This window comes from Salvelinus fontinalis, chromosome 19, assembly GCF_029448725.1.
Source record: "Salvelinus fontinalis isolate EN_2023a chromosome 19, ASM2944872v1, whole genome shotgun sequence".
Classification (NCBI taxonomy): Eukaryota; Metazoa; Chordata; class Actinopteri; order Salmoniformes; family Salmonidae; genus Salvelinus; species Salvelinus fontinalis.
This window is the reverse complement of record NC_074683.1, coordinates 39,035,124-39,063,071: the sequence shown is the minus strand read 5'-3', so window position 1 is coordinate 39,063,071 and position 27,948 is coordinate 39,035,124. Positions and strand designations below refer to the sequence as shown.

The 27,948-nt window shown below is 43.9% G+C and overlaps 2 protein-coding genes across 11 annotated transcripts in view; one reads left to right on the top strand and one right to left on the bottom strand.

Annotated features, from left to right (window-relative positions):
* Positions 1 to 1,243: 1,243 nt before the first annotated feature.
* On the bottom strand, positions 1,244 to 1,861 carry LOC129816712 (uncharacterized). Its single transcript, XM_055871523.1, has one exon. The coding sequence runs from the start codon at positions 1,859 to 1,861 to the stop codon at positions 1,244 to 1,246; it is 618 nt and encodes a 205-aa protein (XP_055727498.1).
* An 8,656-nt stretch (positions 1,862 to 10,517) lies between these two features.
* The window catches only part of LOC129816711 (alkyldihydroxyacetonephosphate synthase, peroxisomal-like), a 65,796-nt gene continuing 48,365 nt past the window's right edge, over positions 10,518 to 27,948 (top strand). For 6 of the 10 annotated variants that reach the window (XR_008753597.1, XR_008753596.1, XM_055871517.1 and 3 more), the window contains exons 1-12: positions 10,621 to 10,935; positions 15,819 to 15,908; positions 17,630 to 17,720; positions 17,827 to 17,947; positions 18,145 to 18,222; positions 18,672 to 18,743; positions 18,976 to 19,055; positions 22,489 to 22,569; positions 24,058 to 24,183; positions 24,480 to 24,588; positions 26,863 to 26,990; positions 27,598 to 27,649. Coding sequence is in view for 8 of the 10 variants with exons in the window: in XM_055871517.1 (XP_055727492.1) it covers positions 10,760 to 10,935; positions 15,819 to 15,908; positions 17,630 to 17,720; positions 17,827 to 17,947; positions 18,145 to 18,222; positions 18,672 to 18,743; positions 18,976 to 19,055; positions 22,489 to 22,569; positions 24,058 to 24,183; positions 24,480 to 24,588; positions 26,863 to 26,990; positions 27,598 to 27,649 (1,204 nt within the window). In the remaining 2 variants the exon portion in view is untranslated. The other 4 variants (XM_055871515.1, XM_055871519.1, XM_055871520.1 and 1 more) reach the window with 4 other exon arrangements.

Genomic DNA, 27,948 nt, shown 5'->3' with positions numbered 1-27,948 from the left:
ATCGTACAGTTCGTCAGCAGTCAGTTCACCTTGTATCTTTATGGTTGTACGAGCATTGGCTATGAATCTCTTTATCCAGGCGGTGACTCTGAACACTCTTTTTAGTTTGCTGTACCTTTCAAGCTCCAACACAGGTTCAGTGATTGCTGTGCTGTTTGCTGCGAGTTGTACAGTAACCTGGCAGCTGGACTTGAGTTCTATATTCACCTCTTCTGGAACCTTGTTATCATCAGTCTCTTCGGACTGATTGGGTGATATCAGAATTCTGGGTCCATTCCACCATAGCTCGCTCTGTGTCAAGTTTCGAACAGTTTGTCCTCTTGTAGGGAGGTCAGCTGGATTAGTTTTCCCTTCAATATGTGACCATGACTCTGGATTGGTCAAGGACTGGATCTCCGTCACTCTGTTCGCAACAAACTGTTTCCATTTCTGAGCTGAGCTGCAAATCCAATGCAGCACGATCATCGAGTCTGTCCACATTTGGATCTGTTTTTCTTCCAATTTCAGTGTGGTCATCAAGTTGTTTGCGAGTCTCGCTCCAATCACAGCTCCCATGAGCTCCAGGCGTGGCAGCGTGATTTTCTTGAGTGGGGCTACCCTGGACTTGGATGCGACTAGACTTGCTGTTTCCCTACCTTGTGACTCACCTTGCAAGTAAGCTACTGCACTGTAAGCCCTTTCACTTGCATCACAGAACACGTGTAGTTTCAAAGTGTGGCTATTCTGTGGCCGCAAGTCTGTTCTGTACCACCTTGGTATGGTGAGCTGGTGTAACTGGGGTAGTTCTGAACACCACTGTTGCCATTCTCGTGTCAGATCAGGTGGTAATTCTTCGTCCCAGCTGAGTCCCCTCTCCCACATTTCCTGGAACATGCACTTGATCCTGATGGTGAAGGGTGTCAGGAAACCAAGAGGGTCGAAGATACGTGCAGACGACTGTAGAACACTTCTCTTTGTGTTTTCCTTTTGCTTTAGAATGCTCAGTAGCGGCCTGAGATCAAACACAAAGTCATCCGTTTCCGGTCTCCATACTAAACCTAAAACCTTCAGCACTAATCCTTGTGTTTCTAGCGTCAACGGGTGCTCAGTTGTCGTACTCTCCTCCCATTTTGTTTTTAATTCAGGAGAGTTGGTCATCCACTTGCAGAGGTCCATGCCTGCAATCGACAGCATTCGCTTTGCAGTTGTTGTCACAAGGTAAGCCTCTTCAACATTGCGTGAACTTGCAATGAAATCATCTACATCATCTACACTCTCTCAGTATCTCTACAACTTCTGGTTGTTCTGTTTCATATTGTTTCAAGTACTTCCTGATTGTAGCTGCCAGCAAAAATGGACTTGGGGAAGCTCCAAATACCACTCTTTTCATCCTCAGCACACGCAGCTCCTCTTCATTTTCTCCCCTTGGTGGGCCTGTGAGCCATAGAAATCTCACGGCGTCTCTGTCTCTCTCTGCTAGGGATATCTGCAGGAAAGCTTTCTTGATGTCTGCCATGAATGCGATCTCATGTAGTCTGAACTTTATCAGAACGCTGAGCAGATTCGGATTCAGGTTCGGTCCTGTGAGTAGACAGTCATTGAGGGATGGACAGCCATCTTCATGGGACGAGGCATCAAACACCACTCTCAGTTTTGTTGTCACCTTATCTTCTCGGAGTACTGCATGGTGAGGTAAGTAGTATTTTACGTTGTCTGCACTTGATGCGTTGTCCTTGGGCACGTCCTCTGCCATATCCTGTTGTAAGTAGTCCTCTACTACTTCATTGTATCTGCTGTACAACGTCACATCCTTCTTCAGTCTTTTCTTCAGACCTTCAAACCGTTTCTTGGCGACTCTATAGTTGTCTTTGAGTTCTGGCATTTCTCGTTTCCATGGCAACTCCACGTGGTATCTTTGAAGGTGGTTGTTTCCTCGAACCTCTGTAGAGCCTCGGTTTCCTCTGGGTTCTGTGTTTTCTCGCTTATAATACCCAGAGACTCAAGCTCCCAGAATGCATGCAGTTGTTTGGAGACTAGTGTGTCTTCATCAAGTGGGATGAACATGCAAGTTGCCTCGGCGACACTTGACATGAACACGGGTCCCTGCACCGACCATCCAAAGGTGCTCTCTAAAGCAACCAGCGTCTCCGTCAGTCGCTCCACTCTGCCTGATACTATCTGCCAGTAGTAATCTGCTCCTATCAGGACAGAGAGTTCAGGATCATTGTCATCTCCTGGAAAGTCTGCGAGCTGCAGTCCCTTTCTATTGAGCTCATGTCGAATCTGTTCACCAGGAACCTTCATCACAGCTGTGCACACTTGTGGTGTTTCAATTGCCTCCATCTCTATTCTCTGCTGTTTGTCCCAGACATTCTCCAAGATGACTTTCACTGTATTGCGTTGGGACGTTGCTGGGGCAGAGGAGCCAAACGTGTGAAGAGTGAGTGCCTCTTGTCTGATTACTGGTAGCTTCAAGCCCTTCACAAGGTTTTCATGCATGAAGCTCCTCTGACTGCCTCCCTCTAGTAAGCAACGAGCTATCTTCCTGCCCGATGGGCCTTCTACCCATGCCTTTGCCGTTTGTAGCAACAGTGTTCTGTCCATCTGGTTTCATCTTCACTGAATGGGGAATAACTGAGGAAACAGCATCTACAGAAACAGTAGGGGGTTGCACCTCACTACTCTTACTGGTACACACAGCAATGTGATGTCTGCTTCCACATGTTGCACATGACACATCTTTGACTTTACAGAATTTTGCTATGTGTCTCTGTCCTAAACATACAAAGCATCTTCCCATTTTCTTTAGTTTCTCTTTGCGTGCAGCAATATTGTGGTCAGGGCAGTTTTCTGATTTGTGGTCTGCACTGTCACAGAATAGACAGTTTTGTTCCTTCTGGCTGGCTGTATGCAGTGCTGCAGCAGAGTTGGGTCTTTTTGTTTTCATTTCATTGGAGGAGCATGACTTGTTCCATGGTTTGCTCTCTTTCTGTTGGTTGCATGATCTTGTCATTTGTAGCGCTCTCTCCCTGCTCTGAACCTCCTTCTGTAGGAAACTGACAATCTCAGACACTTTCCATTCATCATCTACTCCCCTCTGACGACTATAGTCAAGAGCTATGTCCTCTGGAATCATCTGCAGTAAGATTGGGCATAGTAGGCTTCCATAGGTTTCTGACACTACACCCAGTGATTCCAGGCTCCTAATCTGAATTTCACATTCATCATATAGCTGCCTCAATGCATTTAGATCAGAGGATTTCTTCACAGGAGTGAGATTCAGCAGCTTTGACATATGAGCACTAATCACAAGATCTTTCCTTCCAAATCTGCTCTTGAGTAGAGCGATTGCATCATCATAGTTACTGTCTGTTAACATCAGTCCTGCTACTGCCTTTGCAGCTGGTCCAGTGAGATATGTTTTCAGATAAGTAAACTTCTCTTTATTACACAGTGAATCATTGTTGTGAATAGCAGTCTCATACTGGCTCCAAAACTCCTGCCACATACTGACATCTCCATAGAATTTCTCAATAATCAACTTTGGTAGCCTTACTGATTGTCTCTGTGATCTGTTGGAGTTAGCGTCACTCACCCGTGCTGGTAGTGGATTGAGATCCTGTTTTTTCTTTATCACTCGTTCTGCACGGCTCTTCAGCATGATCACGCGCTCTTTGTAATCCTCCGTGCATGCAATCTCTGCCTCCAATCCGTCCAATGGCGTTAACTGTTCAATTCCACGATCAAATTCAAACAAACTGTTCTCCTTAGCTAACAGCAATTCTAACAATGTACTCAAGTGATCGGTATCCGGATTTGACTGGGATATTTCCACGTCAATCTGATTCAAAATCCGTGTTGTGGCACCTCGAATGGTACCCCGCTTTCGTCTCATTCTTTCGGTTTCATGCCGACGTTCCTCCTCAGCCATTTCAGCCACTTCTTCGTCGCAGCTCATATCCCGGGTTTCGGCACCAAAAATATAGAATAACTATCTTCAAAGTAATGACTCGGGACGTCGGGTTTGATATGAAAGCTTCTTTTAGTAATAATTCTTGATAACGTTACATTTAACAACTTTAGATTCTACAGAGCAATGCCAGTAAGATGCTAGCGCAAAGGAGCCATCAATCACCTGTTAATTGCACTTAACTAGCGCGTTCACTCTCTACATCCGGTCGCAAGGCATTCTGGAACTTGCAGTCAAAAGCGTAATTCAATATTAACCAATACAATTACATATGTAAATAACTAAAGAAATATCTTTAGATACAGCTCAATTAATTAACTTAAACATTAACTCTGTAACACATTAAAGTTACAACAGCCCTAACCCATCTGGACAAGAGGAATACCTATGTGAGAATGCTGTTCATCGACTACAGCTCAGCATTTAACACCATAGTACCCTCCAAACTCGTCATCAAGCTCGAGACCCCTGTGCAACTGGGTCCTGGACTTCCTGACGGGTCGCCCCCAGGTGGTGAGTGTAGGTAACAACATCTCCACCCCGCTGATCCTCAACATTGGGGCCCCACAAGGGTGCGTTCTGAGCCCTCTCCTGTACTCCCTGTTCACCCACGACTGCGTGGCCATGCACGCCTCCAACTCAATCATCAAGTTTGCGGACGACACTACAGTGGTAGGCTTGATTACCAACAACGGCGAGACGGCCTACAGGGAGGAGGTGAGGGCCCTCGGAGTGTGGTGTCGGGAAAATAACTCACACTCAACATCAACAAAACAAAGGAGATGATTGTGGACTTCAGGAAACAGCAGAGGGAGCACCCCCCTATCCACATCGACGGGTCAGTAGTGGAGAAGGTGGAAAGTTTTAAGTTCCTCGGTGTACACATCACGGACAAACTGAATTGGTCCACCCACACAGACAGCGTTGTGAAGAAGGCGCAGCAGCGCCTCTTCAACCTCAGGAGGCTGAAGAAATTCGGCTTGTCACCAAAAGCACTCACAAACTTCTACAGATGCACAATCGAGAGCATCCTGTCAGGCTGTATCACCGCCTGGTACGGCAACTGCTCCGCCCACAACCGTAAGGCTCTCCAGAGGGTAGTGAGGTCTGCACAACGCATCACCGGGGGCAAACTACCTGCCCTCCAGGACACCTACACCACCCGATGTCACAGGAAGGCCATAAAGATCATCAAGGACAACAACCACCCAAGCCACTACCTGTTCACCCCGCTATCATCCAGAAGGCGAGGTCAGTACAGGTGCATCAAAGCAGGGACCGAGAGACTGAAAAGCAGCTTCTATCTCAAGGCCATCAGACTGTTAAACAGCCACCACTAACATTTAGTGGCCGCTGCCAACATACTGACTCAACTCCAGCCACTTTAATAATGGGAATTGATGGAAATTATGTAAAAATGTACCTCTAGCCACTTTAAACAATGCCACTTAATATAATGTTTACATACCCTGCATTACTCATCTCATATGCATATGTATATACTGTACTCTATATCATCTACTGCATCTTGCCATCTTTATGTAATACATGTATCACTAGCCACTTTAATTAAACTATGCCACTTTATGTTTACATACCCTACATTACTCATCTCATATGTATATACTGTACTCTATACCATCTACTGCATCTTGCCCATGCCGTTCTGTACCATCACTCATTCATATATCTTTATGTACATATTCTTTATCCCTTTACACTTGTGTGTATAAGGTAGTAGTTGTGGAATTGTTAGGTTAGATTACTTGTTGGTCATTACTGCATTGTCGGAACTAGAAGCACAAGCATTTCGCTACACTCGCATTAACATCTACTAACCATGTGTATGTGACAAATAACATTTGATTTGATTTGATTTCTCATTAACCTGTGGTGAGTTATTCACAATTTTCGATTAACAAATCAGGTTTAAATATAAGATGATTAAATACAGAGCAAAATGATTGATTGTTATATTATTTGTGCCCTGGTCCTATAAGAGCTCTTTGTCACTTCCCATGAGCCGGTTGTGAAAAAAACTCACACTCCATTCTTATATTTAATAAATGTATCATATAGTGTCTGGCGTGGCAGGCTTACAATGATGGCAAAAAACAACAATTTGAGGGTGCGCTGACTCTGGTGCTAAAGAGGGTACGCAGCTGGAAATTGAATGTTTTGAAGGGGTACGGGACTAGTTTGGGAAAAAGTTTGGGAACCACTGCGTCTAGTCTAACATTCTGACACCTGAGAGGTTGGGACCACTGCAATTAAGTAGCGTTTGAAACATGTCTTCTTAATGAGGTGATCATACGACGAGCTCCGACAATTTATCTGTAAGAATCCTCACTACCTCTAGCTACCTTATCTACTACACCGTGGACTTACTTCACTGTTCCACTATCTGAAATTATACGGGTTTTTTTTCCCCCCTTAAGCGCGCCCACGAATACGCGTTCACGTTTGGCAGCTCCACGTCGACATTCTTCCAGCTACAGACTGAACTGCACAGGGCTGAAAGAATAGAATAAGAGGTAAAAGCGGCGTGAATGCACCAATACGAACACTGTATGGAGGCTCCAAAGAGGGACGTCAACCGCGAAATTAGGAAGTGGATAAACTCTTGCTTGCTTCGATAGTTTGTCCTGCAATCATTTTAGATAGCCCACTGGGTTTTGCATTTTATTATCAGTTTGCCCTCGTGCTTGATTGCAGCTGTTCCCCTTTAAGAGCTCCCGTTTCTACCAGGTACCGTATGATCAATTGCAATTCTTTAGCTTTTCATTATAGTGTTCACATTTAGAATATGAAGCTATGCTATGGCATTTCACATCTGCTAATCGAATTCCAACATCTTTTAATTCACTGTTTGATTTTGTACTTTGTAACTTCATGACAAGAAGCAACTCTCCAAACGGTGTTGAATATGCATGTATTTGTTACTGTAATCTGAAGTGGAACAATGTTGAATATCTGCCTTGTTTTATAGGTAGACCATTCTACTATATTTTCATTGTGAAATTCAGTCTGTGGCTTGTGAAAAACCCAACAAGTAGGCTAAACAGCGTAATGAACGTGGGTGACTTACCCTTGGAGTGAACTATTCAACATAAAAGAAATTCATGATTTCAAATTTGGAACCTTTTAGACACGTCATCTGTTCCACATATGGAGTTCCCTAATTGTTGCCTTTACTACCTTGAAGGTATTCCAGGTTGAACTGCAAAGTAAACACCTTATGGAGGAAAATGTATCTTGCCTCTTACTGTGTGATATTGTATGATTTCATCATTTGTGTGTGTGTGGGGGGGGGGGGGGGGGGGTTGGTGTCAGAGTGTGAGAATCAATCCAAGTTTCCAACAGCAGTCTTTCCATTCACTCCCTTCTGTGTTTTAATAAGCCCAGAGAATTAGTTAAAGTTCCACATAATACACCACGTAATCATGGTGGATTTGAACTTTTAGGTTTCAATATTGTGTTCAGAAAGTCATCCCAACCTCATAATTACATATTTTCCCACACTTAGTGTTAATTCAAAGTGTTTATCAACCCAGCACATCAATAGGAAACTTACATTTCACTCTCTCTTTATATGTTGCAGGTGAAGGAGTAGTGAAAAGGGTTGGCACTGTGGCTGTCCAAGTAAAGTTCTGTGATACACTTTGACTCTAATTGTTTGCAGTCAGTGCATTACAGAACTTTATTTTGGGAGTTAATGCTCTGGCCTGAGGGAAGTAAACCTACCATCTGGAGAGTGGGACCATTATTCCACAACATGGCCACTTGCAAACTTCAATAGGGAAACTCCTTGTCACTAAAATGTTCTAAGAATAAACTTTTTCTTTTGACAATGACATGCCTCGTGAGTTTTCACCTACTTGGGAAAGTATTTATTTGCTTATAATTAAAAAGACTCACTTTGGGTCTGTTTATCAGAGTGAAATGTCTGAATTTATGACTGAAATGGAGTAGCAGAAAGACGTAGTAGATTGTTGCATCACTTTCTATAGGGTGACCCAGCGAGCCATATGGAACCTCCAGACCAGTCATCCCTCGTTCACTGTCATGTGACTCATGGAGGTGAGAAAGTTAAACAAGAGCCATTTAAATGTTCAAACCTCTTTCAGTGACCTGGGTCATAATGTACTGGTCCTACCACATTAATTAACCTTATCAAACCCATAAACATTAATGTCAAAGATTTAAGGATTATTTTCTGTTGTGTATTGACATTGTATCCTGTGAATGGTAGTTAGGCCTAATTATCTGTTGTATCATTCATTGTTGGAGTGTTGCAAATATAAATCTAATAAACAATTTCAGAGATGTATATGACAGCCAATAGGAAGTTAGGATGAAACGTTGCTATTATGCAGTGTAGGCTGTCTGTCCAAACAGTATGAATCAACTGTTCTTTCAAAGCAAACTTTTCACGCATAAAAATTATAAAAAAAGGCAGTTTTATATTTAATTAACTAAAAGTGCAATAACATCACTGGCTCTACAAAGGGCACACAACAAAGGGCACACAACTTGTTAGTCTAATTTAGAGATTCTCTGGTACTTTTGTAGACTTGTTAGCGCTCACCAGCCAAATGTGATCGCCGAAAATTGCGTACTATGTCATATGTGTAGATATGTGCACCACATTGCTCTGCTGTGTATGCGTCTTGCTAGCTGTCACTCAAATGGTGAGAGGCTGAATGAAGCTCATTAACTAGAACTTGAATTGCTAAGGGGCTGGTCCACATGGGGGAAAATGTAGGGGAAAAGGCACAGGATAACTTCCAGAAAAAACAGTCGCTTTCAAACTTTCATGGATAATTGAGGTAAAACAGTTAATATGCTGATAGATTACACATGTATAAACTACACATTGATACATTCGGTCCAAAGCGAGAGGTTTAAAAAAATACTTAGGGCTGCGGTCCAAACACTTAAGACAGACCCTATCCCCTCAGCCATAAAATTAAGTGGACACTCCTGATGACGTCTGACGAGTATACACTTGCAGGGCAAGGGAGGAAGGAATCATTTTTTAAATTGACCACTCTTGGCCAGAAATTCATCACTCGTTCATCCCGCGATGATTGGGTTTTCAGCCACCGGTAGCTACAGTCAATTATGAGTGTATGTCTACTTATATTAAATATATAATTATTAAAATACGCCTACTGTATGATAGCTAGCAAATTAATTAGCTAACTACCGTTGGCCTGCCTAGCTGGAACTTCTGAAGAAGGAAAATGTTTTATTTCTACAATTTCCAAGAGATAACCAAACAAAAACATTTAATTTTTACATAGTAGCAAAATGTCTTAACTTATTTTTCACTGTTTTCACTGACTTTTCTTAGAGGATGTACAATCTCGCGGATTTAATTCTGGGGAGTTTCAGGCCCGGAGTGAACATTATTATACACTCGCAAAGCCCACTAAAAACGAGGGCTGAGGGGCTTACGTTGCAAACTTTCCTTGCTTGGCTAATCATTTGGACAACTGCCAAGATGGCGACGGGGATTCCCCCAAGGGCATAAGGCGAGGGTAAGTGGAAGAGGGTGTGTCTTTTAAGTGTTTGGACTGCAGCCCCCTAGTAGTCACCATATTTTTAAAGGCACATGCACACATTATTTAAGCAGCATGACATTTTTCCTGCTATTAAATTAGATTACTTTCTTATTAAAAAATCTACATTTTTCTCTGTGTTTTGAAAAAGTTTTGAGTTTCAGTTCTCCCAAAGCCCAGTTCATTCATCATGGTCTAATAGAGAACTTCTGTGCTAAGCTTAAGTAATCATTAGGCTACCTGTCCATGGATCAAATCTGTCTGAGAATAAGGCAGTCACCGGCACAGCGAAAGAAGAGTTACGTTGATGCATGTTGAGAATACAACACTTATAAAATCTGGAATTTCTTTATCTTGCCATTTCTCCTGAAAGGGTGACCTCAGAACTATGGGCATCAAGTTTCCATGAACTAAAGGCCTACTCTCAAACTCGTATGAATGTAACTGACAGTCCAAATCAACACGCTTGTAAGCTAGTCCTATACTACAATACTTGTTATGGAGTGATGATACGGGAAAACAGTAGAAAGCTCATTCATTTATATTCTTCCAAGAATCAATATAATATTTTGAATGACCATTGTATAGCAGTAAATCACACATTGTGCCTTGTAAAAATATTTGTCTAATATAAGCTATTTCCAGTGACTGTAGCTCTCATCAATTAGATTCAGCCGTTGGCCAATTTTTCTTTTTTCTTGAGCGGATGGTTGTGGGACCCGGAACATAATAACAAATAATTTGACTGCAAATTGACTGCAAGAATCCCAAACAGATATAATATTTGACTAAAACATAATAATTGAAAACCTTGCTTACATTTGTATATGATCACCTGTCACTCTATTATGTGTGGAATACTTGGGAACAGATTTCTTAAATTAAAATCACTTGGAGCTGATCTCCGTGTTTTTACAGTATTTTATGTACAACAATAAAAAATACATATATATATATATATATATATATATATATGTTTTGCTCAGAAAATGTGTTGGGCCAAACAAAACCACCCGCGCAAATTCGGCCCGCGGGCCGCCAGTTGGGGAAACATGCTCTATGGACTACCAGCAATTCAATTAAAGTAACAGCAAAGGTAGGCGATAATGTAACCAATTTTGCAACATTGTACTATGTATTGAAAGCACAAATTAAATGTAAAGCATGATGGGATTTGATTACAATTTAGCTCATATCCTATTATCAATGTGACAGCTGCCTTTCCTTGCACAAACACGGAAGCAGAATGGCGTCAAACAGCAATAGCTCCGAGAGGCAACGAATTGCACAGCAAAGATTAAGGATAATTGCAGCGCATTTACATAAACACGAGGACTGTAACTCGGGAATTATCGCGAAAGAATGCAAAATTGATGCGACCGGTTCAACGGAAGAGAATAAAGGAACGGTGCCGAGAAAGAGGTAGGAATTGGCGGTGGTAATGGGGTAGAAGTGGATGAATATGAGGGCTATCCTGACATGCTATCTGCTAACGTTAGCTATAAGTGATTGCCATACAGTTTGAAATAGCTGTTATGCATGTTCTTGTCATTTAAAAACACATCATTGGTGTCTTACAAACTGTGATGACCTCCTTGACATATTATTATTTAGACATCTCTGCTTTAATTTAACTAGCTAAGAAAATTAGCCAGCAGAATGTGCGGTAGTGGTCCTTAAACAAAGTGTTCATTCATCGAAGTGGGTGCGGCGAGACTGTATTCTATGTTCTATGCTAATCTTTTACACTAGTTAGCAAGTCTACTTATTTAGAATGTGTTTCAGTAATGGTTGATCTGTTGAAATTGAAGTTCAGGTCAATCCTACACTAGGACTGTACCAAATTTGTCATAGCTTGCCGGCGTTATATGACCCACACTAGCCGACTAAACTCAACTCCTAGATTGACGATGGAGTTTAGCGGCGACTAGTGTGGGCGGACTGGAACTCCGACAACACATAAAATACTTTTCTTTTTATATATATACATATATAAACAAACTACTGATTTCAGAACCCAAAGAATAGACTGGAATTACACACAAGTGTTCTGTTTAATTGCGGGCTGTTCTTTAGGTGCTGAAATGAGTAGGTTTGGATAACAACTTAATTTGATCTGACCTCGGATCTCCAGTCTACCACCGCTAGTCGCCGCTCAACTCCATCGTAAATCTAAGAGTTGAGTTTAATCGGCTAGACCCACACTAGCCGCTCGTGACAGTGGGCAGCTGAAGTTTATGTAACACCAAATGCCAACATTTGTGACTATTTCAAGGTGGCCTATTCCATTATACATTTGATATTGTTAGCTATAGCTTGATAAACTACGGGTGATGTTTTGAATGCTGACAGTATTCTGAACAACGACTAGGGAAATCGTAACTCTGTTTGATTGACATGAACAGAACAAGATAGCTAGCTACTATACATTATTGAATAGAAGGGATCATTATAAATGTAATATTTTTATATTCTTCATTATATTATCACATCACATTTGATCAGGAGGTTCATGTTTTTCCAGATTCAGAAATGTGATAAAGTTGAGCAGTTAAAACTTGGATCTGATTTGGCCAAGACTTGTGGTGGTCTGACAGTCAGTTTGTAATGAGACGAGTTGGCTGTTAAGCTTTCACGATCATGCTGCAGTGACATACAAATAAAATCAGGGTTAAGTGCTTTGCTCAAGGGCAATTGTCACCTTATCAGCTCGGGTATTCGAACCAGCGACCTTTCATTTACAGGCCCAACGCTCCAACCGCTAGACTACCTATCACCCTATGACAGCTAGTGTCAGATATGCCTTAGACCACACTTCCATATTTGCATTTGGTAGAGGCTGTACTGTATGAACCACTCACCCATGCAACACTGAACAATCCATTATCCTGCATTCAACTGTGACATGGCCTGTGAGAGGAAGTGTTACCATCGTTCTACCACAGGAATGTTCATTCTTTTTTCTGTATTATATATGGCTCTTCATTGTGCAGTTGGGAAATGTTTGATATTAATATAGAATGTTTTTTTTTTTGTGAAGCAGAAGTGCTGAGGCTTATTTCAGATAAACCCTATAGGTGTGCTCCTGAGTGGCGCAGCGGTCTAAGCCACTGCATCTCAGTGCTAGAGGCGTCACTACAGACCCTGGTTTGATTTCTAGGCTGTATCACAACCGGCCGTGATTGGGAGTCCCATAGGGCGGCGCACAATTGGCCCAGCGTCGTTAGGGTTTGGCCGGGGGTAGGCCTTCATTGTAAATTTAACTGACTTGCCTAGTTAAATAAATAACCTGTTGGTCAGTTAGGCTATGGGCAATTCCATGTTAACAGAGTGATGCTGAGACTCAGATTTTTGTCACAGACTGAAATTAGGTGAACTATTCCAATTTTAACAACCAGGAAATGGCTGAGTGATTTCTGCATATTGCACCTTTTTTTTTCCTTCTTTAAGTGAAAAATCTGAGTCTCAGCGTCACTCTGTTACTGTGGAATTGCCCCCAATGCTACCTTTCTTGCGTGATGAGTTTGGTTTAACCTGGAAGGCAGATTTTTGCAGGTTTGTTAGTCTCTCTCTATTGCCAAACGTATGGTCATTTTGTGCTGACGAGTGGCCAAAAATGTTGTAATTATGACAATAAATTATAAGATAATCTATGCCTAATTCTCCAGTGTGAGCCCACCCCCGTTTCCAAATGTAAAAAGAATGTTGTGTATAACATCTCTCCACTGGCTTCCAGTTGAAGCTCACATCCGCTACAAGACCATGGTGCTTGCCTACGGAGCTGTGAGGGGAACGGCACCTCCGTACCTTCAGGCTCTGATCAGGCCCTACACCCAAACAAGGGCACTGCGTTCATCCACCTCTGGCCTGCTCGCCTCCCTACCACTGAGGAAGTACAGTTCCCGCTCAGCCCAGTCAAAACTGTTCGCTGCTCTGGCACCCCAATGGTGGAACAAACTCCCTCACGACGCCAGGACAGCGGAGTCAATCACCACCTTCCGGAGACACCTGAAACCCCACCTCTTTAAGGAATACCTAGGATAGGATAAAGTAATCCTTCTAACCCCCCCCCCCCCCCTTAAAAGATTTAGATGCACTATTGTAAAGTGGCTGTTCCACTGGATATCTTAAGGTGAATGCACCAATTTGTAAGTCGCTCTGGATAAGAGCGTCTGCTAAATGACTTAAATGTAAATGTAACTTGTATTGTTTTCTGTATGCATAAATGTTACCGTCATGAATTTACCCTCATTGCTCACATTTTCTAGAATTGCGCTTATCACTAGAGAGTAGGAATGTTGCCTGCTATGACGCTAACTGGTCTTGGTCTTGCTGGAATGTCAGTCTGGATTTGACCTTGTTTCGAATGGCATTTTAAGGTCAGTCCTCTTAACAGACAAACGTTCTTCTTAAAAATATATATATATATATATATATATATATATATATATATATATATATATATATATTTTTAAAAATAAAATTCAGAGTTTGTAAAATCAACAGTCTAACCTCTGGCCTATTGAGTCATTCTGTTGTAATAACTTGATTGTAGCCACAAAACAAGGCTACCTTTTTGAATAAGGCGCTGATCTAGCAGCTAATTACTAGCCTAATGGTCTGGTCATCGTCATGCAGTGTAATATTTATTACAGTAGCTTCAAAAGATTCCCCCAGCTCTTTGAGGCCAGATGGCCGTTGCTTCCATTTAATTAAACAATAAATTCATTCATCTCTGGGCAGTTGTATTCTTCTGCTTGTTGAGGTTGTTACAGGACATCACAGAGTTGTGTCATGGTCCGTTGAGATGCCAGGCTGTGATAGACTGGCATTGAGAGAATGTCTCTCTCTCTCTTCCCAGGCTCCTCATAAATTACACTGGCTGCCTGTTTGGCAGGCATTCCTCATGGGTTTTACTCAACCATGTGTACCAACTTAAGGTATGGATCCCTTCTAGGGGTAGTGGCCTATTTCCTCCGGCCGGCTGCCGTAGTGGCCCATTTCCTCTGGCCGGCTGCCGTAGTGGCCCATTTCCTCTGGCCGGCTGCCGTAGTGGCCCATTTCCTCTGGCCGGCTGCCGTAGTGGCCCATTTCCTCTGGCCGGCTGCCGTAGTGGCCCATTTCCTCTGGCCGGCTGCCGTAGTGGCCCATTTCCTCTGGCCGGCTGCCGTAGTGGCCCATTTCTTCTGGCCGGCTGCCGTAGTGGCCCATTTTCTCTGGCCGGCTGCCGTAGTGGCCCATTTCCTCTGGCCGGCTGCCGTAGTGGCCCATTTCCTCTGGCCGGCTGCCGTAGTGGCCCATTTCCTCTGGCCGGCTGCCGTAGTGGCCCATTTCCTCTGGCCGGCTGCCGTAGTGGCCCATTTCCTCTGGCGAGGAACATCTGAAAAGCATTCCCTTGGGATGAGTGTAGTGATTTAACACAGACGAAGAAACACATTACTAAACTGTCAGTTTTATTATTCAGTAGATATATTGAGATACTAAAATTCTGCCTGACATTTTCAGTTCAGTGTTCAAACTTGTTTCTTGAAACCTCTAACCTGATATAGATTTACCACAATAAAGGAGGAATACCGCTCTGCAATCAACCCTCTTATTTTCCTGCATTTTACTTTCCGTTTGATCAATTCATTTCCCATTTTAACTTATTTTTATTGTACATTTTTTTTCTGGATTCCTTCATGTAAGCCGCCCAATGGTATTTATTTGGAACACTGTTTTTAGGAGGATATACCCTACCTTCGTTGGCCACAACTTTTCTCCTAATGCTCATCTATGGTTATTCATCATGCTGCTCCTACTTGGAATGAGATCTAAGCCACTCTCTGTCTGATGACTGGTGTTTGAAGGTAACAGGTTTTCTTCCCCATTTGTTACTGTGCCTACAGGCTTTTGTAGTTGGCTGTGTGAAGTCCACAGGGGAACGACCACCTCTGAGACCAGGCCTAGGTGTGACTGAAGCCTCCCATACTGCCAATACACTAAGGAAGAACCATGACGTGGAAAGCCCATTTTTGAATAACGGAGAGCCATGACGTGGAAAGCCCATTTTTGAATAACGGAGAGCAAAACAAGGGAACTGCAACACATCCTCCATTGGAAATAGACCACTAATCCAAATACTAGCCTACCGTGTGCAACAGGATGTCAAGTATGAGGGTCCATGGTCTTTTAAAAGTGCTTCCTTGTATTGTCTTGGTCCCTTGAGATTTGACTTGTGTCGTCTCTGACAGCGTTATTACACTATTAGCTTCTACTACTGTAACATTCATTAACCTGTCCAACTGTTTCTTGTTCTCTCCCAGGCAGGAGATTATGAAGTGGAATGGTTGGGGGTACAGTGACTCCAAATTCCTCTTTAACAAGAAGGGCCAAGCAGAGTTTACAGGCAAAAGGTACAGAATACTGTCTCAACATTTTCAACTGTTTTATTCTCACAACGAAAATCTTGATTGTCTCAGAGACGATCTGTAGGCTAAATAATCTATTCACATTTCTACTTTGTACACTCATCTACTGTCAAATCTACCATTCCAGTGTTTTAATTGCTATATTGTATTTACTTCGCCACCATGGCCTATTTATTGCCTTTACCTCCCTTATCTCACCTCATTTGCTCACATTGTATATAGACTTATTTTTCTACTGTATTATTGACTGTATGTTTGTTTTACTCCATGTGTAACTCTGTGTTGTTGTTTGTGTCGAACTGCTTTGCTTTATCTTGGCCAGGTCGCAGTTGTAAATGAGAACTTGTTCTCAACTGGCCTACCTGGTTAAATAAAGGTGAAGAGAAAAAAAAACCTGTGTTGATTGAGAATTCTCAATCTTAGTAGTTCACTCCTTTGCATAGTCTACCGCCTAAAACTGGTTCCAACATTTCTGGATTTTTATGTATTTAAATAGTTGATTATTTGTGTACTCGTTTGACATTTTACTGCATTGTTAGGAGCTAGTAACATAACCGTTTCACCGCTATAACATCTGCTAAACAGCGTGAATGCCAGGGTTTCCACAGACGCGGTCCTGGTGCCCCCCATGGGTGCATTTTTGTGTGTTTTTGCCCTAGCATAACACAGCTGACTTAAATAACCAACTCATCATCAAGCTTTGATTATTTGAATCAGCTGTGTAGTGCTAGGCCAATAAAAAAAGGGCCAGGATCGAGTTTGGGGAAAACCCTGGTGTACATGATCAATAAACTTTGATTTGAAAACCTCCCACTCCAGCTTCATTCATAGTGGGGTACTAGTGCCATCTAGTGGCTGGTATCTGTACTCTGCTTATCTTGTTTTGATTTAGTCCCAGACATCAGGTCAATGAGTTTCAAACTCCCCTTATTACCTTTCATGGAATGTTTCTTCTAGGGGTTGGTGCTTTTGTTTTGTTTATGCTAACAGTTGTCATGGGAACAATTGTTGGAAATATGTTGAGTGCTGATGTAGGAAGTGATTAGTTTGAATCACTGTGTGTTTTTTAAAGAAACCTATTGTCTCTCCACACTCTCTGATAACAGAGTATGACTTCAATCCACACTGGCTGCAGAATGGATCTCTGTTTTCTTTGGCACAACATCTTCTGTTCTACACCTTTTATCTTTGTCCTGTATGATAGAGGCAGAGATGGTTTCAGAACAGAAAGCCTGTCAGACTTAAAGCTAAGCGATGTGATTTTTACAGGATGCTGAGTAGCAAATGGCTCCTCTGTTAGTCTTTACTAGAAGTTGTATCAATGACATTTCCTGTTCTGTGCTTTCTCTGCGTGGTTTGAGAGATGGAAGAAATGAAAGTGAATGAGATTTCTCCTCTTTTCATTAAGGAGTGTGTTTTAATGGTCTGCTGGACAAAGACAGACTACAGTTCCCTGATGTGTTGGCCTCTACTGTGCCAGCGGTTCAATTATACAGCGTCTGACCTGGGCTGGCGCCACGGGGACAGCGCGGTCACTGGGCTCACCTAATAACCTCTAAGCTCAAACAACCACACACTGACTCCATACCCAAAACAGACAGTATGTATTTCAGCAGTTCCCAGCATAACACCTAGGTCAGAGGGGATGTGTTTTATGATTTGGGTAAAGCTTTCTTTTAATCCTGTGTGTTTTTGGTTCATTACAGGTATAGGCTAAGCGGGATGACCCTGCCCAGTTTGCAGGACTGGTTTGAAAATACCTTTGGTGCCAGTGTGAAGCATAAAAGCCCTGCGACAGTAAGTGTCATTGGTTTTCAAACCCTCATGTCTCCTGTTGGTGTGAATTCCAATGATGGCAGCGACCCGTTAATGGCTCCTCCTCCTCCCATGTCTTTGTCCTCAGCCCGTCCTGAATGTCAGCGCTGTGCCGCCGCCCAGACTGAACGAGGCATTCGTAGAGAACCTGAAGGCCACAGGCATCCCATTCTCCAATGAGGCGGGGGACAGGGTGTTCCGTGCCCATGGTGAGGCATGCTGGGAATGCTCCGGTCCTCCAGGGGACTGGGTCTCATACAGTGTGTGATGCCATCTTTAATCTTACACATGCGGTACATAGGAACACAGCAGTATTATGAACATCACACTAATTAAACTGATCATACAATCATAATTGCTTTTGTCGTAGTATATTTATTTATTCCTTTTTCTCTTGTGTTAACAGGTCATTGCTTACATGAAATCTTTGCTCTCAGAGAAGGGAAGACATTTGAGCGTGTTCCAGACATGGTGGTGTGGCCAAGTGAGTTTTTACATCACTACTGTTTTGAACGACCAACGTTTCCACCCCCCCTCCCTCCCACAATGCATTGCTTCTCTTCATCCTGGCTCAGGTGTTTTTATTTATTTATTTAATTTTTAAAGGGTTAATCTCTGCCGAGGCGTAGGGATATTGATATGTATGAGAGGTGGCTTAATAAGAAGCGTCTGGGGGAGGGCGTTGGACACCCAATACACCAGGCCCAGCACAGTATAGTCATGAATCATGGCAGATTGGTTCGCCGCAGTTATGGCTGGCACCTTTTTATCATGCAAATTTGTGTTGACTGATGGCTGGAATTTGATTGAGCAGACTCTGTGCCATTGCTACTCTTGTTATCGATGTAACACTAACATATAGCTGTGTGTTATATAATGACACGGGATAAAATAGCCATCCAAGATATTGTTATGCATCCTTTGCCTCTGCAGACTGCCACAACGATGTGGTGAAAATTGTGGCGCTGGCATGCAAGCACAATGTTTGTTTGATACCGTACGGCGGTGAGTATTTTACTGTTGCAAACCCAATAGTGAAATATATTATGTTTTTATTCATGTTTTCCAAACTTTAAAATATATTTTAGATTAGAATGGTATGCCCTGTTTTGACCATGTGGCCTGACCAGGGAAAGTGCTGGTTATAGCCTGCTGCTAGGGCCCAGAGCTTTCTCCTGGTCATGCGATGTGGTCAGGGAGAAGTCCTAACCCCTCTACTCTCCTGTCCCCCATCCAGGAGGGACCAGTGTGACCAGTGCTCTAGAGTGCCCCCCGGAGGAAACCCGCTGCATCGTCTCTCTGGATACTTCCCAGATGGTGGGGAATGAACTGACTTGGAGACAGTACACATTAGATCCACTCTGAGAGTCACACGTCGTAGATCTGTAAACAATGCTTGTGTACCATACAAGGATCTGCTCCACAAAGCACTTTGTCTCAACACAACTTTACTGTTTTTATAGGACCAAATATACACTTTGTACCCTTTTTGCCAACCAGAACAGCCTCAATTTGTCAGGGCATGGACTATACAATGTGTTAAGAGTTCTACAGGGTTGCTGGCCCATGTTGACTCCAATGCTTCCCACAGTTGTGTCAAATTGGCTGGATGTTCTTTGGGTGGTGGATCATTCTTGAAACACACAGGGAAACTGTTGAGTGTGAAAAACCCAGCAGCGTTGCAGTTATTGACACAAACTTGTGCGCCTGGCACTTTCTACCATACCCCGTTCAAAGGCACTTCAATCTTTTGTCTTGTCCATTCACCCTCTGAATGGAACACATTCACAATGGATGTCTCTATTGTCTAAAGACTTATTAATCTTCCTTTAACCTGTCTCCTCCCCTTCATCCAAACTGTTTGAAGTGGATTGAACAAGTAACGTCATTAAGGAATCATAGCTTTCAACCTGGTCAGTCTGTCATGGAAAGAGCAGGTGTTCATAAGGTTTTGTATTTAGAGTCAAACCTTGTATCTGTATGTTAATGATACATCTTAGTTTTACAGACCGTATAATGTCTTGCACAAGATCAACCGGCTATATACTCTATTTATGGACAATAGAAAGCCAAGTATTACAGGAAATTTATTTTGAGACGTTAGAGCTTTTTTTGCTGTGAATGTCTGACGCTCTCACAACAGGAAAGATAGGGGTCGGTCAGCACGGAGGACGCTCTCACAACAGGAGAGATGGGGGTCGGTCAGCACGGAGGACGCTCTCACAACAGGAGAGATGGGGGTCTGTCAGCACGGAGGACGCTCTCACAACAGGAGAGATGGGGGTCGGTCAGCACGGAGGACGCTCTCACAACAGGAGAGATGGGGGTCGGTCAGCACGGAGGACGCTCTCACAACAGGAGAGATGGGGGTCGGTCAGCACGGAGGACGCTCTCACAACAGGAGAGATGGGGGTCGGTCAGCACGGAGGACGCTCTCACAACAGGAGAGATGGGGGTCGGTCAGCACGGAGGACGCTCTCACAACAGGAGAGATGGGGGTCGGTCAGCACGGAGGACGCTCTCACAACAGGAGAGATGGGGGTCGGTCAGCACGGAGGACGCTCTCACAACAGGAGAGATGGGGGTCGGTCAGCACGGAGGACGCTCTCACAACAGGAGAGATGGGGGTCGGTCAGCACGGAGGACGCTCTCACAACAGGAGAGATGGGGGTCGGTCAGCACGGAGGACGCTCTCACAACAGGAGAGATGGGGGTCGGTCAGCACGGAGGACGCTCTCACAACAGGAGAGATGGGGGTCGGTCAGCACGGAGGACGCTCTCACAACAGGAGAGATGGGGGTCGGTCAGCACGGAGGACGCTCCTATATCCACATCAAAGCTTATTCAGACGTCCAGCTGTCTCACTCTCTTATCTTACTTTCGGAGAATCATAAATTTGCTCAACTTTTTCCTCAGAGAAAAATACTGTGAGGGAAGGAAACCCAGTCGGAAACAGCATTTAGTATCAGTACTGTATCATAGAGCTGTTGGACAGCTGTCTACCCAGGTGATATATTGGCGGTCTGGACATTGCTAGTCCAGCAGTCACTGAGGAGGTGACGTAAAGATGGCGTAAATACCAGTGCACTGGGTCAAGGGTCACAGGGCATAGCGGTTCTGAGGGAGTCACATGAAAGACTGTGTATGACCGCAGCAGACACTTTATTACCTCTGGAGAATGAATGATGGCTCTAGCTGGGCCAGGGGTGACTGGAGAGGTTAACCTTTTGGAATCTGACTAACACTGTGTCCTCCCCACGGCCCAGTCCTCTAGTAACGACAGCCACATGTTCGTATCTCACAAGTGCTACTGAAATACCCCCCCCCCCCCCATCACATCTTCAACAAACAGGAGGTTGGTTGTTAATACCTTTCTCGTTGATAGATATTGTGGTCACCATAGCATCATGCTTTTTCTCACAGTCGTTATAAAAGGCTGCATACTGACCTTTTTGGGGTTCTAGAATTAATAAAAGGCTGCATACTGACCTTTTTTGGGGTTCTAGAATTAATAAAAGGCTGCATACTGACCTTCTTTGGGGTTCTAGAATTAATAAAAGGCTGCATACTGACCTTTTTTGGGGGTTCTAGAATTAATAAAAGGCTGCATACTGACCTTTTTGGGGGTTCTAGAATTAATAAAAGGCTGCATACTGACCTTTTTGGGGGGTTCTAGAATTAATAAAAGGCTGCATACTGACCTTTTTGGGGGGTTCTAGAATTAATAAAAGGCTGCATACTGACCTTTTTTGGGGGTTCTAGAATTAATAAAAGGCTGCATACTGACCTTTTTTGGGGTTCTAGAATTAATAAAAGGCTGCATACTGACCTTTTTGGGGGTTCTAGAATTAATAAAAGGCTGCATACTGACCTTTTTGGGGGGTTCTAGAATTAATAAAAGGCTGCATACTGACCTTTTTGGGGGGTTCTAGAATTAATAAAAGGCTGCATACTGACCTTTTTTGGGGGTTCTAGAATTAATAAAAGGCTGCATACTGACCTTTTTTGGGGGTTCTAGAATTAATAAAAGGCTGCATACTGACCTTTTTTGGGGTTCTAGAATTAATAAAAGGCTGCATACTGACCTTTTTTGGGGTTCTAGAATTAATAAAAGGCTGCATACTGACCTTTTTGGGGGTTCTAGAATTAAGACCGTAACAACTGGAATGTATTTGATGTCATTCACTTGGTGAAGGCAGTTTTCGAGAACAACCTTGGATATGCTGTCAACACTATTACTGCAATCATTAAAATCCTCTCCCTCTAACCTGTATAGGATGTATCGGACACAGAGTGCTTTTCATCAGGGCTAAACTCATAAGGCATTGTACACAATTTGTATAGTGGTCTAAACCAGGGATCATCAACTAGATTCAACCGCGGGACAATTGTTTTTCTTGAGCGGATAGTCGGGGAGCCGGAACATAAATACAAATCATTTGTAGACTGCAATTGAGTGCAAGAATCCGAAACAGATATAATATTTGACTAAAACATTATAATTTCAAACGTTGCTAACATTTGTATGTGATCCCCTGTCTCTCTATTATGCGTGGGAATAATTGGGAACAGATTTTTCAAATTAAAATCACATGGAGCTGATCTCCAGGTGTTTTTCCAGTATTTTATGTACAACAATAAAAATCCATAAAACCACCGGCGGGCCACCAGTTGGGGAACTGTGGTCTGAATGACGTAAGCAGTGAAATGTAATGATCTCATTAGTTTTGTTTTTTGTTTTTATCTGCAGAACCGCATATTGTGGATCGACGAGAAGAATTTAGTCGCCCACGTTGAAGCTGGCATCATCGGTCAGGATTTGGAGAGATTAGTAAGTGCCTTGCCCTCAAATACTAAACCATTTCATGCTGAATGATCTCCCATGAAATGGCTCATTGTTGATAAGATAAGTATAAGCTGTCTTCTACAGGATCTTTCACCTGTAGCCTGCCATGCCTCTCCACCCTGGGTTAATGGGTTGCTGCTGGAAGTGGTGTTGGAGGGCCAGTAGGAGGCACTCTTTCCTCTGGTCTAAAAAATATCCCAATGCCCCAGGGCAGTGATTGGGGACACTGCCCTGTGTAGGGTGCCGTCTTTCGGATGGGACGTTAAACGGGTGTCCTGACTCTCTGAGGTCATTAAAGATCCCATGGCACTTATCGTAAGAGTAGGGGTGTTAACCCCGGTGTCCTGGCTAAATTCCCAATCTGGCCCTCAAACCATCATGGTCACCTAATAATCCCCAGTTTACAATTGGCTCATTCATCCCCCTCCTCTCCCCTGTAACTATTCCCCAGGTCGTTGCTGCAAATGAGAACGTGTTCTCAGTCAACTTACCTGGTAAAATAACGATAAATAAATAAAATGGTTTCCAGGGAGTGCAGAGATCCTATGCTAGGCAGGTCTGAGTAGGAGAAGAGGTAACTACGTTAGAGCTTGAGGCTCGGGCAATGAGCAGATGGCACCATCAAGCTCATTTCTAAAAATTGAGAAGGAGGCAGTGTTTGACGTGAAGGAATGCGTGCTCTGCGTCTCAAACTGGCTCCACCTTTGCATATAGAGGGGCCATTTTGACGGAGCAGATGGCTCTGCATTAAAAGCTGCCTGTCGGGGAGAGCAGTGCCATGAACGCACGGCCTGACTCCTCACATCACCTGGAAAACGGGAGACATTAGAGTAGGCCATTCCTGCCTGCTGCTGGGGCCCAGCACTGAGACCAGGGGCCCAGCACTGAGACCAGGGGCCCAGCACTGAGACCAGGGGCCCAGCACTGAGACCAGGGGCCCAGCACTGAGACCAGGGGCCCAGCACTGAGACCAGGGGCCCAGCACTGAGACCAGGGGCCCAGGCCACATCTGAAACGACTCATATTTTGACTCCCCCCTTTCATTTTTTCTTCTCCTCCACATAATTTGTGGTTAATTTTAGGATGTTGTAAAAACATGTATGGTGTCATAAAGCCCATAATTTGAACATAAAAGCCCCTTAACAAACCCATAATTGAATCCAGTGGTGGAAGAGGAATTTGATTGTGATTTGGTTTCATATTTAAAATTCTTGTTGTTTTAGTGGTTTACACCAGGAATTGGGTGCACGTTTTGGTTTTTGCCTCAGCACAACATGGCTGACTCAAATAATCAAAGCTTGATGAGTTGGTTATTTGAAACAGCTGTGTAGTGCTAGGGCAGAAACCAAAACGTGCACCCATAGGGATGCCAGGACTGAGTTTGGGGAAAACCCTGATTTTACACGACGTAGGTCTAAACTCTGCTCCTATGAATACTGATGAGTGTTTCTTTGTCACTTTCCCTCTCCCCAGCTCAACGAGAGAGGCTACTGTACGGGGCATGAGCCAGACTCCATGGAGTTCAGTTCGCTGGGCGGCTGGGTGGCTACTAGAGCATCAGGCATGAAGAAGAACGTATATGGTAACATTGAGGACCTGGTATGTTCCCCTCTCTGTGACTCACTCTGATCTTACTGGGTGATTTGTAAATGGACAAAAGGTTGTAACGTGAAGTTGCAGGTGCGCCCATCAAAGCACACTTGCGTCATGCTAATGTATGAGCCTGCTTGTTTTATTTAAGCTCTGCCAAGGATTGACAGAATTTAGCCTTGGATAAGGAACTCAGCAACCGAAATAGCACTTGTTTTAACCTGGCTATTTTGTCACTCCTCTCTGCTGTGATTTAAAGTCAAGCTAAGTGACTTGAGCTGCCATCTTGTTTGTGGTATGTCCAGGTGATCCACATAAAGGCGGTGACCCCTCGAGGGGTGATGGAGAAGAGCTGCCAGGGGCCACGCATGTCCACTGGGCCAGACATCCACCACTTCATCCTGGGCTCAGAAGGTAAGACTCACCTCAACACTCCTCCCAGGGATCATGACTTCAACAAGATTGTAAGTTGACCCTGTCTGTGCAGTGTATATAATGTAATAACCTGACTGGCTAACTTCATCCAGGGTGGGAGAAGAGATGCAGTTATGGGGGGGAGGGGTATTGGTTTTGGGCCTCTGTGTGTCATGCCTGTCCTTGTCCCCCACCTCTTCTGTCCCACCCTGTCCTAGTGAGAGCCCAGTGACAATACTGCCATATGCCAGGTTGAGGAAGTGCAGGGACTCCTGGGAACTGCAGTGTTCAACAGCTGTGGATACATGTGCCCAACAAAGCACTGCAAGCTGTTTACTGACTATACACTGGGAGCCGGGCAGAGCTCTCCATCTGGACTCATTACAATGTATACTTAACGCACATCTGCTAATGAAAGCCGAACTAGATGTATTTCATTGAGTCCAGTCATCGCTTCTTCTTTTTTAAATGACCTTCAAATCAGGGACACAAATAGTTTGAAGTAAATCTGTCTCTCTCTCTCTCTATGTCTGTCTCTATGTCTGTCTCTCTCTCTCTGTGTTCTACCTCCACCACAGTGTGGGTGTGACAGGCCCCCTGAGAGGAAGCCCAGGGTATGTGATGATGATTGAGTCACATCATTACTGTGTGAAAATAGTTCAAGACAGTGTATGGCTCCACTTGACCTGACGATATGTAATTATTGTGGATATTTTCTCAAATAAGTCAACGTTTATAAACACTCATTTAAGTCTTTAGGGAAACATCTGTGTTTTGTTTTAATGGAAATAATTTAGTTAAATGTAGTGCACTATGTAGTAGGGAATAGGGTGCCATTTTGGACACGGCGAGCTTCCTCTTGGTAGGGAGGATTCCACCTGTCACTAAACCAAGGTGAAACATAACCCATAAAGCCGCAGACACAGTGGGTACTCTGCGGGGTCAGGGGTCATGCTGGGAGCCCTGGGTGACGTGACGAGGACTTGGTGTCCCGGGACTTCCCTTGATATGCACCTGTTTTTTATTTCCTTAAACCCCCCGTCGATAAATCTCACTGGTCTCCTGTGAGCAGCATGAAACCAGATAACGGGAGAAAATTAACATATACTGTGGTTAAACCAACGGGGCACTGCCAGTGAGGTAGTGGTTAAACCAACGGGGCACTGCCAGTGAGGTAGTGGTTAAACCAACGGGGCACTGCCAGTGAGGTAGTGGTTAAACCAACGGGGCACTGCCAGTGAGGTAGTGGTTAAAACAACGGGGCACTGCCAGTGAGGTAGTGGTTAAAACAACGGGGCACTGCCAGTGAGGTAGTGGTTAAAACAACGGGGCACTGCCAGTGAGGTAGTGGTTAAACCAACGGGGCACTGCCAGTGAGGTAGTGGTTAAAACAACGGGGCACTGCCAGTGAGGTAGTGGTTAAACCAACGGGGCACTGCCAGTGAGGTAGTGGTTAAACCAACGGGGCACTGCCAGTGAGGTAGTGGTTAAAACAACGGGGCACTGCCAGTGAGGTAGTGGGTAAACCAACGGGCCACTGCCAGTGAGGTAGTGGTTAAAACAACGGGGCACTGCCAGTGAGGTAGTGGTTAAAACAACGGGGCACTGCCAGTGAGGTAGTGGTTAAACCAACGGGGCACTGCCAGTGAGGTAGTGGTTAAACCAACGGGGCACTGCCCGTGAGGTAGTGGTTAAAACAACGGGGCAGTGCCCGTGAGGTAGTGGTTAAGCCAACGGGGCACTGCCAGTGAGGTAGTGGTTAAACCAACGGGGCACTGCCAGTGAGGTAGTGGTTAAACCAACGGGGCACTGCCCGTGAGGTAGTGGTTAAAACAACGGGGCAGTGCCCGTGAGGTAGTGGTTAAGCCAACGGGGCACTGCCAGTGAGGTAGTGGTTAAACCAACGGGGCACTGCCAGTGAGGTAGTGGTTAAAACAACGGGGCGCTGCCTGTGAGGTAGTGGTTAAAACAACGGGTGGGTATGCGCTGATCGCCTTTCTCAGTGAGCTACGTAATGCTCTCTATACTTTCAATGCATTTTTCCACAAAAGATGGGTAAATGTTACGCAAAATCCAAAAGGTGTGTCAACGGTTTAGATGCGCTGGTCCTTCTCTACACCACTGGTCATCACCAGCACAAACCTAAAGGCTGCTGGGAATGTTAAAGCATCATTTTAAGTAACACAATAAAACACATCCAATATCAGGCCATCGTTTTTAAAACCATTCTTGTATGAGAACCTTTTTGTTTCTGTAATATGTGTTTTCCCCTAGGAACCCTTGGTGTGGTTACCGAGGTAACGATGAAGATCCGACCAATCCCAGAGTACCAGAAGTATGGCTCGGTGGTCTTCCCTAACTTTGAGGCAGGCGTGGCCTGCTTACGAGAGGTTGCCAAGCAGGTCAATTCCATTTCCATCTTGTGTTTGTACGGTATGGTCTTTCCTATTGAAGACCTCCTGTAATACTGACAACATTTAGTTCACGTCTATCCAATCACATTAAAAAGTGAGTTGTAGTTGTGATATTTAATCTTTTGGTTATATGACACTATGTACAGTAGCTGAACTATGCAGATCAATGATATATTGTAGTGTACAAACAAAGTGGTTGGGTTGTGATTGGCAGAGCCCCAATTCTGGGAAGGGATGATAAGGAAGCGTCTCCCGCTCTGATTAGGTAGTGCTGAAGCAGCCATTATCGATGACTGCAGGCGTATGGTTTATGCAGCTCCAATCCTTGGTTAAGACTGTGGTTTAGCTTAACACACAATGAAGGAATCGACCATTTTGAGCCCTGACTTGTCATGGACGTATCCACACACTACCAGGAATATCTACTCGTGTCTCGAGGTTGTGTAGCAACTGTTATTTCAAAGGTTTTTCCTCTCAGTTAAGAAAGGTAATGCAGATCAATACTTCACTAGAACAGTGTGTGGGATGGGGAAATGTTTACAATGTTTAACACATGCTCCTGAAAGAGTTTTATTATTTTTTCTCTCTCCCCCAGAGGTGTGCACCGGCTTCCATCCGGCTCATGGATAACAAACAGTTTCATTTCGGTAAGTCAACATCATTCTGAACCCTGCCATTTGATCTCTGTAAAGGAACTGTTTGATACAGCGCCTTCAGAAAGTATTCATACCCCTTGACTTATTCCACATTTTGTTGTGTTTACAGCCTGAATTCAAAAGTGATTCAATTGTTGTTTTTTTCTCACCCATCTACACACAATACCCCGTAATGACAAAGTTTAAACATGTTTTAAAAATGTTTGCAAATGAAATGCAGAAATATCTCATTTACATGTGTATTCACACCCCTGAGTCAAAACATGTTAGAATCACCTTTGGCAGTGATT

Excerpts from the sequence above, each read along its gene's own strand:
- LOC129816712 (XM_055871523.1), bottom strand. The coding sequence starts at position 1,861 with ATGCCAGAACTCAAAGACAACTATAGAGTCGCCAAGAAACGGTTTGAA.